Genomic DNA, 13,984 nt, shown 5'->3' with positions numbered 1-13,984 from the left:
ACAAAAACAGTAAACTGTGACATTCCCTGCCCACAATGAGCTTGCAGTCTAGAGTGGGGGAGACAGGCACCAATATAAACTTCCCTGGGAGAGATCCTTTGCTTTCTGTGGGCAAGGGAGGAGTAAGTTAGCTGTTTTATTGTACTCTCCCAAGCGCTTAGTCCAATGCTCAATAAATAATAAGCTCATAGTAAGCACTCAATAAATACCACTGGTTGATTGCCCCATCTCAGCCACCGAAGAGGCACAGGAAGACCTTTTTTCCAGGCTCAGGATCTGTCCAAACAGTAGCCACTTTTACCTCGAACCTCGCCTGTCTCCTCGGCCATCCCCAAGTCAAACCTCTTCTTGGATTCAGATGGCCGCCAGGAGCCTGAGGCCTTTGTATCCCATGTAGCAAGCGCCACAAGCCGCGTGGCTCAGTGGAAAGAGCACAGATTTGGGAGTCAGAGGTCAGGAGTTCTAATCCCGGCTCCACCACTTGTCAGCTGTGGGACCTTGGGAAAGTCAACTTCTCTGGGCCTCATTTACCTCATCTCTAAAATGGGGATGAAGACTGAGGCCCATGTGGGACAACCTGACCACCTTATATCCTCCCAGCCTTTAGAACAGTGCTCTGCACATAGTAAGCGCTTAACAAATGCCATTATAATAGGCTTAGTACAGTGCTCCGCACACAGGAAGAGCAAAATAAATATGAATGAACTATGGCCCCTATCCCAAAATAAGAGCCACACCAGCCCGTGAAGCCATATGAATGAAAGAGAATAGAATACTCCCGTTACCACCCCCCCCTGGAAAAGGGGAAGAGGAAGACGGTGAGGGGGAGAAAGGAGTGGATGGCCCCACAAAAAGAGACTTTGTAGCCACTTAATCTTATCTAATCGATCTGGAGGGGAGGCAGGGGGTTTAGTCACCGAGCCTAGCCAACCCACCCCATTCATAAGGGACCCACAAAAGCAGCATTCAGGTTCCCAAAATCTAATTAAGTAGTTTTCAAGCTTTTGGCTCCAAGACCTGCAAGACTCCTGAGAGATAATACCAACTGATAATTTGATGTTGCCCTAAAACAATTAAATTACAAGCTTGCTAACAAAGACTGAACTACAATAGGAACAGAAGAAACGGGAGAAACAGAGTGACAAGGGAAAAGAAAAGCAAGCCAGCAATAGCTCTACCGAATCCCACAAGAGCCAAAATGGCTCCAGGAGAGCTGGAGACGGCTTGCTTTTCTTTTCCCTTGTCACTCCGTTTCTCCCGGACGAATTCATCCCCCGTACCCACTCTACCAAAATGGCCCCCCAATAAGAGAGTCTTAAAGGCAAGGAGGCATTTCTTCACATTTCAGAACCAGTTTAACCACCACCCCCAAAACCTAAACGTATAAATGCTCCCATGAATGGTTCAGGGGACTCTTCCAAGTCCTGTCTGGAACGAATGAGATCAGGATCTGAGGACCAGCCTCTTGACTCTTTCTTATTTCCGTATTTTTGTTCTATTTCTTATTTAACATTTGCCGAACCAGAGCCTTTAACAAGCCCGAGTCCTCTCCTGGTCACTGAAAAGTGAACCAGAACAGACCACTCATAAAAAGCAGCAGCAGCATGGCCTAATGGAAAAATCTCAGCCCCAGGAGGGCAAAGGCCTGGGTTCTAATCTAAGGTCTTTCACTTGCCTGCTGTGTGACTCTGGGCATTTCTATTCCCTTTTCTGAGACAGTTTCCTAGTGTGTAAAATGGGGATCAAATACCAGCTCTCCCTCCTACTTTACTGTGAGCTTCATGTGGGTCAGGGGCTGCTTCTGACCTGGTTATTTCATATTACCCCAGAGCTTGGTACAGTGCTTGGCATATAGCCCTTAACGAATACCAAACTAGTATGAGTTTTTACTAGTAACTTCAGTTCAGCCAATGACATTGGCTAAATTTTTCCTTTCCACAGACACAAGCCCTTCTCCTTCCCGTGGCACAAATTTATAGGTTCATGGCCCATTCCCTCTTTTTCCCTGCAAGAAAAAAATTAGTTTTTCCATTTATTTTCTGCAAACAGCTTCTGGCATGCTCTAGCCCACTGCAAAATCCATTCCCTCTTAAACACTGCTCAAACAATTTTAAGAGATTACTTCTGCACTGCCCATAGGTCCTACTCAAACGTAGTTCCTTCCCATATCGATCAACACAACAAGATTTTAGTATCAAATCTGGTTTTTTTGAGCCCTATTAATCTAACCCACCACACCTGACTAATTATGGCAGTAGAGAACACCCATGAATGGTGGAGAAGATGAAAACATTCATAAAAGCAGTCATCTTTCCTTCTGGTTGGCCTCTATTACCTTTCCCTGGCTTGGCGGGCTTCGGAGGAAAGTGAGTTCCTCTGCCCCCCACCCCTCTGGCTAACACAATAATTGTGGTATTTGTTAAGCATTTACTATGTGGCAGGGGTGAAAACGAGATAATCAGGTAGGACACAGTCACTATCCCATATGGGGCTCACAATTTTAATCCCTACTTTACAGATGAGGTAACTGGGGTACAGAGAAGTCAAGTGACTTGCTCATGGTCACACAGCAAGACAAGTGGTGGAGCGAGGATTAGAAGTGATGTCTTTCTGACTGCCATGGGTTAGTGTGTAGCTATTAGTGTGTGCCCACTGGTTCTCAGCAGTGAAAGGACAATTGGATTAAAGAGCAGGTCTGTATTCAAAAAGGGACCAGGAGACTGCTTTGGACCCTGCCATATTTTCTTCCTCATCTTCACTATCTACAACTGGCACTTCACTCCACCCAAACTCCTTCTGCCTGCCAAAACTTCCCATGGTGCAGGGGAGTGCCTCACTCGGAAACGAATACCTCTGCCTTCAAAAAAAAATGCATTTGCAAAGTGCCAGGCACTGTACTAAGCGCTGGGCTAGATGGAGGCTAATCAGGTTGGACACAGACCCTGTCCCACATGGAGCTTAATAGTCTTAATCCCCATTTCACAATTCAGATCCAAGGATCGGTGGCAATAGGGTACGTTCTCTTCTTTTTATATCTTTTCACTGCCCCATTCCCCCCCCGCACCCCAAACGTGAGGGGAGGGGGGGAGGACACAGGGACAAGACCCCTTCTTTTGGTGAGGTCTTTCCTCATGGGAGGGGGTTTCTCGAGCAGGCAATCGCTGGAAGTGGGCCTTCCAAACTGGCTGTGAGGTAACCGTCACAGTTTTAGTGGCACTGTGCTGTCCACTGAAACGACAATTGTTCTGGCTCACGCCCTGCCCTGACACTCCAGCCATCTTCTGGCTCCAGTCTGTTTGGCTGGAGCACCAGAAGACAGCCTGCAAGCTCATTGTGGGCAGGGATCTTATCTACCAACTCTGCTGTACTGTACACTCCCAAGCCTTTAGTTCAGTGCTCTGTACACGGACAGCACTCAAATACCAATCGATTAATAGCCAGGGAAAAGACTAGTGTGATATTTTTGGCTTAGGGGTCTTGTGTTTTTCCTTTTCCCCTGGCTTCTGCAAAATAAATAAAGGTGGTGGTGAAGACCCTCCAGCCCTCAAACCTCTCAAGAGTGACCGATTCAGGAGTGCCTCATGAACTGGGGGAGGGGTTGGGACCCAGAGATGGCTGCTGCCGATGAGGTCTCCGAGCTTTTCCGCTCCAGGACCACAGACCATGTCCGCTACCCTGGCCAGCTGTCTTCCCGTTTGCCAACTGAACTCCGAGGAAACACGGGCAACCTCAGTCTGACCTATTCCGGAGGGAGAGATGGCACTGTCACGTGACCTTACTATTGGTGGCTAACCATTGACCAGCAAGATGCCCAAAAAGACCCTCTTCTGAGTTTTCCTGGGCAGTGTGTAACACATTTTTCTGCCCATATACTCATGGATCGAATTTCCCTGCCAGTGCAGTTGTCTCTGAAAAAGCTCTGCAACTTAAGGGCTCAAATATTCATTTCGGTTTTCTTCTGTTGTTCCTTTTTAAGAAAAGGAGAGAAAATTAAGGAAAGAGGGAGGATTAATTAAAGCCAGGGAGGAAGAGAATCTGGGAGACAAGGTGTTACCAAACAAGCAAGGGCCTCTCTTCCTCCAGATCCATTTATAGTCCCTACCTGCTCACTGCAGTCTTCACTATGGGACTGGGGACTTCCAAGTTTGCAAAAAAAAATTCCTCCCACACATGAAGGTCAGAAAGAATATGCCAAGTGATGCAGCAATCCTCATCAATTACTTGGATGGGAAAATACTCCACACTCTGAAATGACTAGAGGTCATATTGTAATAGTGTTTATGAAGCACTTTACTCTGTGCAAACATATATTAAAAAGCTTGCTTATTCCAAATCCCTCTAGAGTGTAAGGTCGTTGTGGGCAGGGAATGTGTCTGCTCTGTTATTACAATGTACTCTCCAAAGCATCAGAGAAGCAGCGTGGCTCAATGGAAAGAGCCTGGGCTTGGAAGTCAGAGATCATGTGTTCGAATCCCAGCTCTGCCACTTGGCAGCTGTGTGACTGTGGGCAAGTCACTTAACTTCTCTGTACCTCAGTTACCTGATTTGTAAAATGGGGATGAACTGTAAGCCTCACGTGGGACACCCTGATTACCCTGTATCTACCCCAGTGCTTAGAACAGTGCTCTGCACATAGTAAGCACTTAACAAATACCGACATTATTATTATTATTTAGTACAGTGCTCTGCCACAGTAAGTGCTCAATAAATACAACTAATTGATAGAATCACAGTCAGGTTTTCTGACCTACTTTGAAAATTCACCCAAAAATGTGAGATTTGAGGCTCGGCAAATCTATGCGGTTATTTATGACTAGCTAGCAAAATTTCATTTATGCCCTGGAGGGTACTACCTTTAAGTTCGTTCTTCTCTCAGACCATTTTTTTTAATACATCACAGTAACTATGATCTCTATACCTACCTTCCTAGGTGAGAAGTCCACCCAAATGAGTGTCATCAACACAGAAAAAAATAACTTCTGTCCTTAAAAGTATTTTCATGTAGTGGATCCTGATAAGCCCAAATTATAGCTTCAAGTCTGATTCTCCTCTCACCTACCAGCAATAATATAATCCTAAACATATTTTTCTAGTCAGTTGAGTAGAACATGGAGTACAAAAAAAGGCTTACAGAACTCCAAATGCAATATTATACTGCTCCCCTCTGATTTACCAAGTCTAACACTGAAATTTAAGCTACAGAATTTTGACATTGGCTATTCCTAAAATATCCTCATTCCACAACTCTTCTGAATGTTTCCAAACTGATGGAGAATGAGTTCCTGCCCAGATAGTGAAGGAATAATAATAATACTTATGGTACTCATTAAGCACTTACTATGTGCCAAGCACTGTTTTAAGCAGTGAGGGAGATACAAGTTAGGTTGGACATGGGGCTCACACTCTTAATCCCCATTTTACAGATGAGGTAACTGATTGATATCTGATCTACTGACTGGTCTATACCTTCCAAGAGTGTCTCCTGTTTTTTATTTTTTTTAAAAAAAAAACTTTGGTTCTACATCTATTTAGGTCTTCAAAGGTTCAAGTACTTTACCTGGTTTACCACTGAAGCTTTCAATGAGCTAACAGATTTTCAAAACCCAAGAAAACGTTTGCTATATGAACACATCCACCATTTCTCTCTTTTGGGGAAGTAGGGAGAGCAACTCCCTTTGTTAGGGAAGAAAGAGAGTTTGAAAAGTACTTCTTGAAAAGTAATGACTAGAGGTCAGATAACAATAATCCTTATTAACTGCTTACTTTGTGCCAACACACATAAAAAGCTTGCTGATTCTAAATGACTTGGTGGAATCATGGTCAAGTTATCTGACCTACTTTGGATTTGAGACTACTGGGAGATAGTGAAGGTGGAATTCTGTGATTCTCTCTCTTGGGGAAACAAGAGTTTAGACCTGAGGCCCTGAAGGCTGAGCCAGATTGGCTATTCCTGATCTTGGAATGGGGCCTAGGTGAGCCTGATGGCACAGTCGAGGGTTCAATTTGGGCCAGGCTAAAGATTTCCAGCCTCGGCCTGGCTCTGGCTTTCCAGATGTTCTCCTCCTGGATTTTAAATTGTGTCCCGCTTAACACAACATATAAAAACCTATTAAAAAACTCACCAATACAAGCTTTAAAGATGAAAAGGACAGTCGACCTGTGCAACATTAAAAAAAGAGAAAACTTTGCATTCTCCTCCTAAAGGTGAAAATACTGGAAGTCTGTCAGGCCAGAGCAAGGGATAAAATTCAAAGATTTAGCAGGCAAAAGAAACCACAACCTTCTCAGCTATTAGCAAAAGTATCCCTGCTGTCATGGAGTTTGACTTGTTCTCACATGCCCTAAGGCAGATTTGCAAGCATGAAAATAGTTGAATCACAATACTGTGGCAAAGTGCACCGTTATCTTTGTAAACAATCTTCTTTATGATTAAAAAAAAAAAGTGATCCACAACTTATTCTATCACCTGGACCTCTATACTTCTTTGAAACTCAGGAACTTTTTTTAGATTTATTTTAGATTTATTTAACTAGTCAGTAATGATTGGTTTAGGTAATGGTCCACTTGGGGAAAGTCTAGGGCAACAAAAGTGAGAAGCAGCATGGTCTAGTGGATAGCACACAGGCCTGCGAGTCAGAAGGACCTAGGTTCTAATCCCAACTCTGCCAGTTGTCTGCTGTGTGACCTTGGGCAGTCACTTTACTTCTCTGTACCTGTTACCTCATTTGTAAAATGGGGATTAAGACTGTGAGCCCTATATAAAAATGTTGGTATTTGATAAGCGCTTACTGTGTGCCAAACACTGCTCTAAGCGCTAGGGTAGATAAAAGTTAATCAGGTTGTCCCACATAGGGCTCACAGTCTTCACATATGGGACAGGGACCACGTTCATCCTTCTATCTACCCCAGCACTTAGTATAGTGCCTAGCGCATAGTAAGTCCTTAAATACCATAAAAAAAAATGGGGACATTTGTGGAGCACGAAGCAAGTTTCCTGTGGGCAATTTCGATGACCTCCATCTGAGCACCCCCTGGAGAATACTTAGCTCCCCGTCCAGACTTTAGTGCCCTCCTCCCAGGCATACAAGGGTCAAATGCTTTGGACATTTTTGGAGAAAGACAGGATGGCAGGAGATGAAAGCATTGAGAGCAAGAACATCTACCTTAGTGCAGCCTATGTTTCTGAATTTTGTTACCTGCTCTCAGAAGCAAATGATGAGCAGCTAAAAATTTCGATCCTGTGCTCCCTACGTTTTAAACCTTTGTGCAGCCAAACTGCTTTATTATTCCTATTATTTTCAGCATCCATTTCAGAGGCTAATATAAATGATGATGATCATGATGGTATCTGTCACAGGTCCATATCTTCAAAAGCTGAAATAAGAGTGATCTAAAGGAGGCTCTACACAAATATTTAATAGGAAAATTTTATCCTAGCACTAGTACTCTTTTTAGACCTCTGGAGTTCATTGCTATTGACGCCACCAGTATAAGCATGAGAAAGTTGGGGAAAATTCCACAGTTTGGGTTTACCCTATCTGGAAGAGTAACATAAATTACATATCGAGCTCCAGGGGAAAAAATCAGGTTTTGGATAGAAGGACGATAGGGTATCGACCATATCACAGTTTCTTTTCCTGTTTCCAATAAAAAGTTACTACTCGGGCATGACAATCACTGGGCCTCTATTTACATCAACAGCTTCTCCACGGTTTAAACTGAGATAAAACGTCCCATACCACACACAGTTGTGCAAGTTAAAGAGAATAATCAGTTAAGCCCCAGGACATTCTTAAGTGAATGGTGCCTCAAGTAGTTACATCAAGTATTTACTGAACATCCATTTGGTATTTGCCCGTCCCCCATCCCCCATCTCCATTTACCTCCAGTTTAATAAATCTTGACTTGACAGAAGTCCATCTCTAGAAATTGGTTTCAAAGACCCTAACCTTTCAATAATCTAAAAAAAAGTTTGCTTTGAGTGGAAACGAAGCTTCATTCGTAGGCCAGTTTGGGGAAGTCGGTTCAATGCCGAGAGACAAACCCTTCATTTTGGCAACCGCCAGACGGATCATAGTCTAAAAGGACTTAAAACGGGTACCCTTTGCAGGTCAAAGAGTAGTACTAAGTCACTTTTTCAAGATGCTTTGGTAAAATCTTAAAGTTGACTTTTTGACACCACAATTTCTTTCTAGGAGAAAGAACAGCACCATGAATTTATCACTGGAAGTTGGGTTGTGCCAGATTTTTTTCTACCCCAAATAAAAGGAGAGAGGAATGATATATGATCGGGATTCATTTAAAAGCCCTCTAAAAAGATCATTAAATCTGGACCCCATAATTTGGAATTTGTGACAATTTTGACAGGATAACGGCTTTAGAGATTCTAGGTAACTTTAAGCCTACTGTAAACTACATTTCTCCCCCCCCCCATTACCTTATCTCATCTCAACCTTATTTTATAGCACCTGCTCTATTTGAAAATCATTACAATGCCTCTGTAAAAATCTAATTGTTTGCTTATTCACTAATTCACACAGCTCGTCCTGCTTTACTCCAAGATAGGATTTCCTATACAGCAGAAAGCTTCCTAAATTTTCACCTCAGAAAGTTTACACCTTAGCTCTAGCTCTTCAAAATACCCCTCCTCACAATCACAACCATAACTGAAGTCTTTGAAACTTTATTTTGCAGATGAGACCATACTGAACAAATGCAATAAACATCAGGATTACTGAATCCACCACCCATTTTCACAGCTTTGGTATTTGCCATTAGGATTTTTCTCTACAGAAAAAGGTAGCTCTAAAATGGCAGCTGAGATTCCGACAGTCTCACCTCGCTCAACATATTAATAACGGTACCCTACCTCTTATTACTTCCACACTCGTGAAGACAGTCTCTGATGAAAACAGCTGAATAAAACAGAACATTTCCTATGGAAGAGCTTTTTTACTGCTCAGCTTTCGTACTCTGTTCCTTTCTCTATCCCCCAGAAGGAGCCGGTAATCTCTTCGGTAAAATTACAACATAGGTGCCCTGCGTCTGGTTCTTCGGAAAAACAATGTACCTGAATTAACCTGATATACAAATATTAACACACTCCACTAACAAGCCAATGGCCAAATACCCAAGGAAAATCTAAACTGTAAAATGAGATTTCTTTCTTGAAAAACTGCAGATATCCTTGCAAGGTCAGTGCCAGGACCAAGAACAACATCATCTGACAATGAAGACGTGAGGCCCAGTGAAAAAGCAAAAAAATTATTTTTGCTAATGAAAAATGACTCCTTTATTTTGTAAAACCCTCTCAAACTCTATTAAGAACAGTTCTAAGTTTTCAATCATTTCTAAAGTTCATGAAATTGACATGCCCTACTGCCTTCTGAACAGTTTCTATTAGACCTCTTTTTCCCCCCCCAACAAGGTCAAAACAAAAATGCAATTTATGTGTTCCTTTAATTTGACCCTTAAAATGATTTTAGAATTCAAAAAAAAAAATTCCAGCACCACATTCAAAATAGAAATTATTGGTACATTATTCACATCTGTGGAAAAACGGCTACTTCTCTACTGAGGCCAAAAATAAGGACTCCAGACCCTTGGAAAATTGAGGATTTTTTTTTTTGCTCAAATGGGGCCAACAGTGTTTTTATTACGGCACCACTCCCCCACCTACTCACTCATTTTTTTTAAACCCAGCAAAGCCAAATTCGGCTAATGAAAACCACTACACACACACACACACTCTCTCTCTTCCAATCGCCTGTCACATTTGCAAAAGGATCCAAAAGCTGTTACTCCCCATGCGCATGCCATTATGAGAAAAACAAAATTCTGATTTTCTTCTTTAACGTCCGCCTGTGTGGGGCTAAAAAGGCGCTCGAGAAGGCCCGTTTCGGCTCAACACCCCACGAATGGCACTTTGCAACAGATTCGGTTTAACAGGCTCTCTCTCGAGCAACGTGCCGCTGCATAAACCTGCAGCTTATTGGAAAAAAAAAAATAATCATCGAAGGCAGGACACCAAGGCCTCCGAAGCCAGGGACTAGCTGCGGGGGGGGGGGGGGGGGGGCAACAATGTCACGGTCACAACCGAAAACTACAATCCCCTGTCACCCCACCGGGCCGAGGAGCATTACATCACACCCTCACAATGATCAGGGGGAGGGCGGGGGAGGCTGCTTGCTTCCTGAGAGCAAGTTCGCAGTTATTTCCCCTTCTCCACCTTGGCTCCTTGCTTCCGGACTACTGCATTAAAAAAACGATGGAATTGACCTCCTCGCACTGCACAACTGCACGGGCTCCAGACCCCCGCCTCGATCGCTTTTGCAAAACTAAACTATACGCTCTGCACCCCAGGATCCATCTTCTTCCCCATGACGGGGCTGTGCCTTACCCAGCCCTTATTATTTTTTTTTTCCGCGCATTTTCGCCAAGAAAGGCGCTGGGGTGTGCACGGAGGGGGAAGCAAGAGGAGGGCCGATGGCGGTTTGATGCCCCACTCCGCGTTTTACCCGTAAACGGTGATCAAAATAATAATAATAATAAAAAAAAGCATCTGGTTGCATGTTGCAAAAACGAAAGGACGAGAACCGAGGAGGGCGCGCGCAGAAGGGAGGGTGCAGATCCACATATTGCCCAGGAGCTTTTCAAGCACGGGAATCCTGCAAACCCTCCACCTCCTGGTGTTCCCTCGCCCCCGACCTGATGTCGCCGATGTATCCGATCTTATTTTAGTTTCTCCATCTCTCTCTAGGAAGCCCGGCCTACCAAACGCTCTCCCTTCTCCTCTTCCCTCCCTGCTCCTTTGTCGGCCTTAGCGGCGGCAGAATGCAAACCCATTTATATTTATGCAAATTCTTGCAGCAGATTTAAGGGAGGAGGCCTTTTTAAAAAAAGGGGGGGAAAAAAATCCTCTTTTAAAATCCCGGATTCTGTTTAGGCTGAAACCCCCCCGCCCCCCGGGTTTGCAAAATTTGTCAGGCCACAAATCCCTTCCGACTCGAAATGCAGACGCTAGTCAGGTCCTTTTTTTCCCTCCTTCCTGCAGAACCTCCAAGTACGTTAGATGTCTCCTTTCCCCCCCCCTTCCACCTCCCTCCCACCCAATGTGGCTCCGCCACGGCCCGGACGGTTGGACGACAGCCCCACGGAAATCAACTGCCTTAAAAAGGAGGAGGAGAAACGCAGAGAGAGAGAGAGAGAGGTTTTACCCACCTCATAAAGTGCAGCAGTGCTTAGATCCAGCAAATTGAGGCATACAAGGTAGAAATGGAAATGAAAAAAAAAAAAAGGTCCAAAAAGGATTTTTTTTTTTGTCTTGTGTGTGTGTGTGTGTGTGTGTGTGTGTGTCGATTTTAAATGTTCAGAAAGCAGCAGACACTCTGTCGGCCATTTTGGCTTCAACTAACCGGCTGGCGCTCCCTCGGTGGCTGGCTGGCTGGCTCGCTCGCTCGCTCGTTCTCTCTCTCTCTCTCTCTCTCCCTCTTGCTCGCGCTCTCTCTCTCTCTCTCTCCCCCCGCTCGCGAGGAAGCAGCTTTTTGTGACCTTCAAAGAGAGGCGGGTCACGTGACCCGGGCTGTCCATCACCGAAAGGGGGCGGAGCCCGCTCCCCTTAAAGGGAAAGCGCCCCATTTCTCCCCCCTGTCCATCACCGAAAGGGCGCGCCCCTTAAAGGGAAAGCGCCCCTTTTCTCCCCCCCGGCCCCTGTCCATCACCGAAAGGGGGCGGAGCCCGCGCCCCTTAAAGGGAAAGGGCCCCTTTTCTCCCCCCCACCCCGTCCCTTGTCCATCAACGAAAGGGGGCGCCACCCTTAAAGGGAAAGCGCCCCTTTTCTCCCTCCCCGGTCCCCTGTCCATCAACGAAAGGGGACCTTAACGGGAAAGCGCTCCTTTTCCTCCCCCTCGACTCCTAATCATAATGTTGGTATTTGTTAAGCGCTTACTATGTGCCGAGCACTGTTCTAAGCGCTTGGGGAGACATAGGGGAATCAGGTTGTCCCACGTGGGGCTCACCGTCTTCATCCCCATTTTACAGATGAGGGAACTGAGGCACAGAGAAGTGAAGTGACTTGCCCACAGTCACACAGCCGACAAGTGGCAGAGTTGGGATTCGAATAATAATGTTGGTATTTATTAAGCGCTTTCCCTTAATACCAATAATACCAATAATAATGTTAGTATTTATTAAGCGCTTACTATGTGTCCAGCACGGTTCTAAGCGCTGGGGGGGATACAGGGTAATCGGGTTGTCCCACGTGAGGCTCCCAGTCTTCATCCCCATTTTACAGATGAGGTCACTGAGGCCCAGTGAAGTGACTTGCCTGAAGTCCCACAGCTGACAGGTGGCAGAGCTGGGATTAGAACCCGTGATCTCTGGTTCCTAAGCCCGGGCTCTTTCCACTGAGCCATCATTAATAATAATGTTGGTATTTGTTAAGCACTTACTCTGTGCAGAGCACTGTTCTAAGCGCTGGGGTAGACACAGGGGAATCAGGTTGTCCCACGTGGGACTCACAGTCTTAATCCCCATTTTATTCATTCAATTGTAGTTACTGAGCACTTACTGTGTGCAGAGCACTGGACTAAGTGCTTGGAATGTACAATTTGGCAAGAGAGAGAGACCATCCCTGCCCAACAATGGGCTCATAGTCTAATGATAATAATACCTGTGGTACTTCTTAAGCGCTTACTGCGTGCCAGGCACTGCACTGTGTGAACTTGGGCAAGCCACTTCACTTCTCTGGGCCTCAGTTCCCTCATCTGTAAAATGGGGATTAAGACTGTGAGCCTGATTCCCCTGCACCCACCCCGGCACTTAGAACGTGCTTGGCACATATTAAGCCCCTAACAAATACCACCATTATTATTATTACTATTTCTAAGCGTCGACGTGAATACAAGCAAATTGGGTTGGGCACCGTCTCTGCTTACGGTCTCGGACCCCATTTTATAGATGAGGGAACTGAGGCCCGGAGAAGTGAAGTAATGGTAATGATTATGGTATATGTTAAGTGCTTACTATGTGCAAGACACTGTTTTCTAAGCGCTGGAGTGGACACAAGCAAATTGGGTTGGACACAGTCCCTGCCCAGGTGGGGCTCACAGTCTTAACCCCATTTTACAGATGAGGGAACTGAGGCCCACGGAAGTGAAGTGACATGAGATTAGAACCCATGACCTTCTGACTCCTAGGTCCAGGCTCTATCCACTATGCCATGCTGCTTCTCTCTCACATTTCCCACCTTCCAGAACTACTAAGCGATGGCAAACTAGCCTGAAACGTCTCTTCCTTTTCTGCCGTTCCTTTCTGCATCACCCTGATTTCCTCCTTTAATTCATTCCTCCCTCCCATATCTGTCCATACCTGTCATTTATTTCTTTATATTGTGTCTCCCCCTCTAGACTGTAAGCTCCTTGTGGGCAGGGAATGTGTCTGTTACAGAGATATCTCTTAAGTACTTATTATTGTGCCAGGCACTGTACTAAGCGCTGGGGTAGATACGAGATAATCATTTTAGACACACTCCATGTCCCACAGAATAATAATAATGATTATGGTATTTTTAAGCCCTCACTATGTGCCAGGCACTGTTCTAAGTGCTGGGGTAGATACATGATAATCAGCTTGGACACAGTCCCCGTCCCACATAGAGCTCATAGTCTTAATCCCTATTTTACAGATGAGGGAACTGAGGCCCAGAGAAGTGAAGTAACTTGTCCAAAGTCATACAGCAAAGTGGGGGAGCTGGGATTAGAATTTAGGTCCTTCTGACTCCCAGCCCCAGGCTCTACCTATTAGGCCACGCTGCTTCTCTCCCCAGCACTTAGTACTGTCCTCTGCACACAGTGAGCACTCAATAAATACCACTGATTGATTGATATTTCCCCCCCTAAAACATCCTTAAACATAGGCCCTGTTGTGGCCTATTTTCAGCCGAGCCTAGATATATCTCCGAGGGTTGGATTTGCTATTCATTAAA

At 45.0% G+C, this 13,984-nt stretch overlaps 1 protein-coding gene across 6 annotated transcripts in view; it reads right to left on the bottom strand.

Moving 5' to 3' along the window:
- Positions 1-13,984, bottom strand: part of TNRC6B (trinucleotide repeat containing adaptor 6B) — a 167,657-nt gene that overhangs the window by 94,998 nt on the left and 58,675 nt on the right. The window contains exons 1-2 of one of the 6 annotated variants that reach the window (XM_039914021.1): positions 11,415-11,438; positions 11,221-11,239 (exon numbers count right to left, since the gene is read on the bottom strand). The exons of the other annotated variants lie outside the window; for them this stretch is intronic. Of the exons in view, the coding sequence (XP_039769955.1) occupies positions 11,221-11,225 (5 nt within the window). The 5' untranslated portion in view covers positions 11,226-11,239; positions 11,415-11,438. Of the gene's footprint in view, positions 1-11,220; positions 11,240-11,414; positions 11,439-13,984 lie in introns of those variants that run through there. 6 annotated transcript variants of the gene reach the window in all.

This window comes from Ornithorhynchus anatinus, chromosome 14, assembly GCF_004115215.2.
Source record: "Ornithorhynchus anatinus isolate Pmale09 chromosome 14, mOrnAna1.pri.v4, whole genome shotgun sequence".
NCBI lineage: Eukaryota > Metazoa > Chordata > Mammalia > Monotremata > Ornithorhynchidae > Ornithorhynchus > Ornithorhynchus anatinus.
This window is presented reverse-complemented; position numbering and strand designations above follow the sequence as displayed.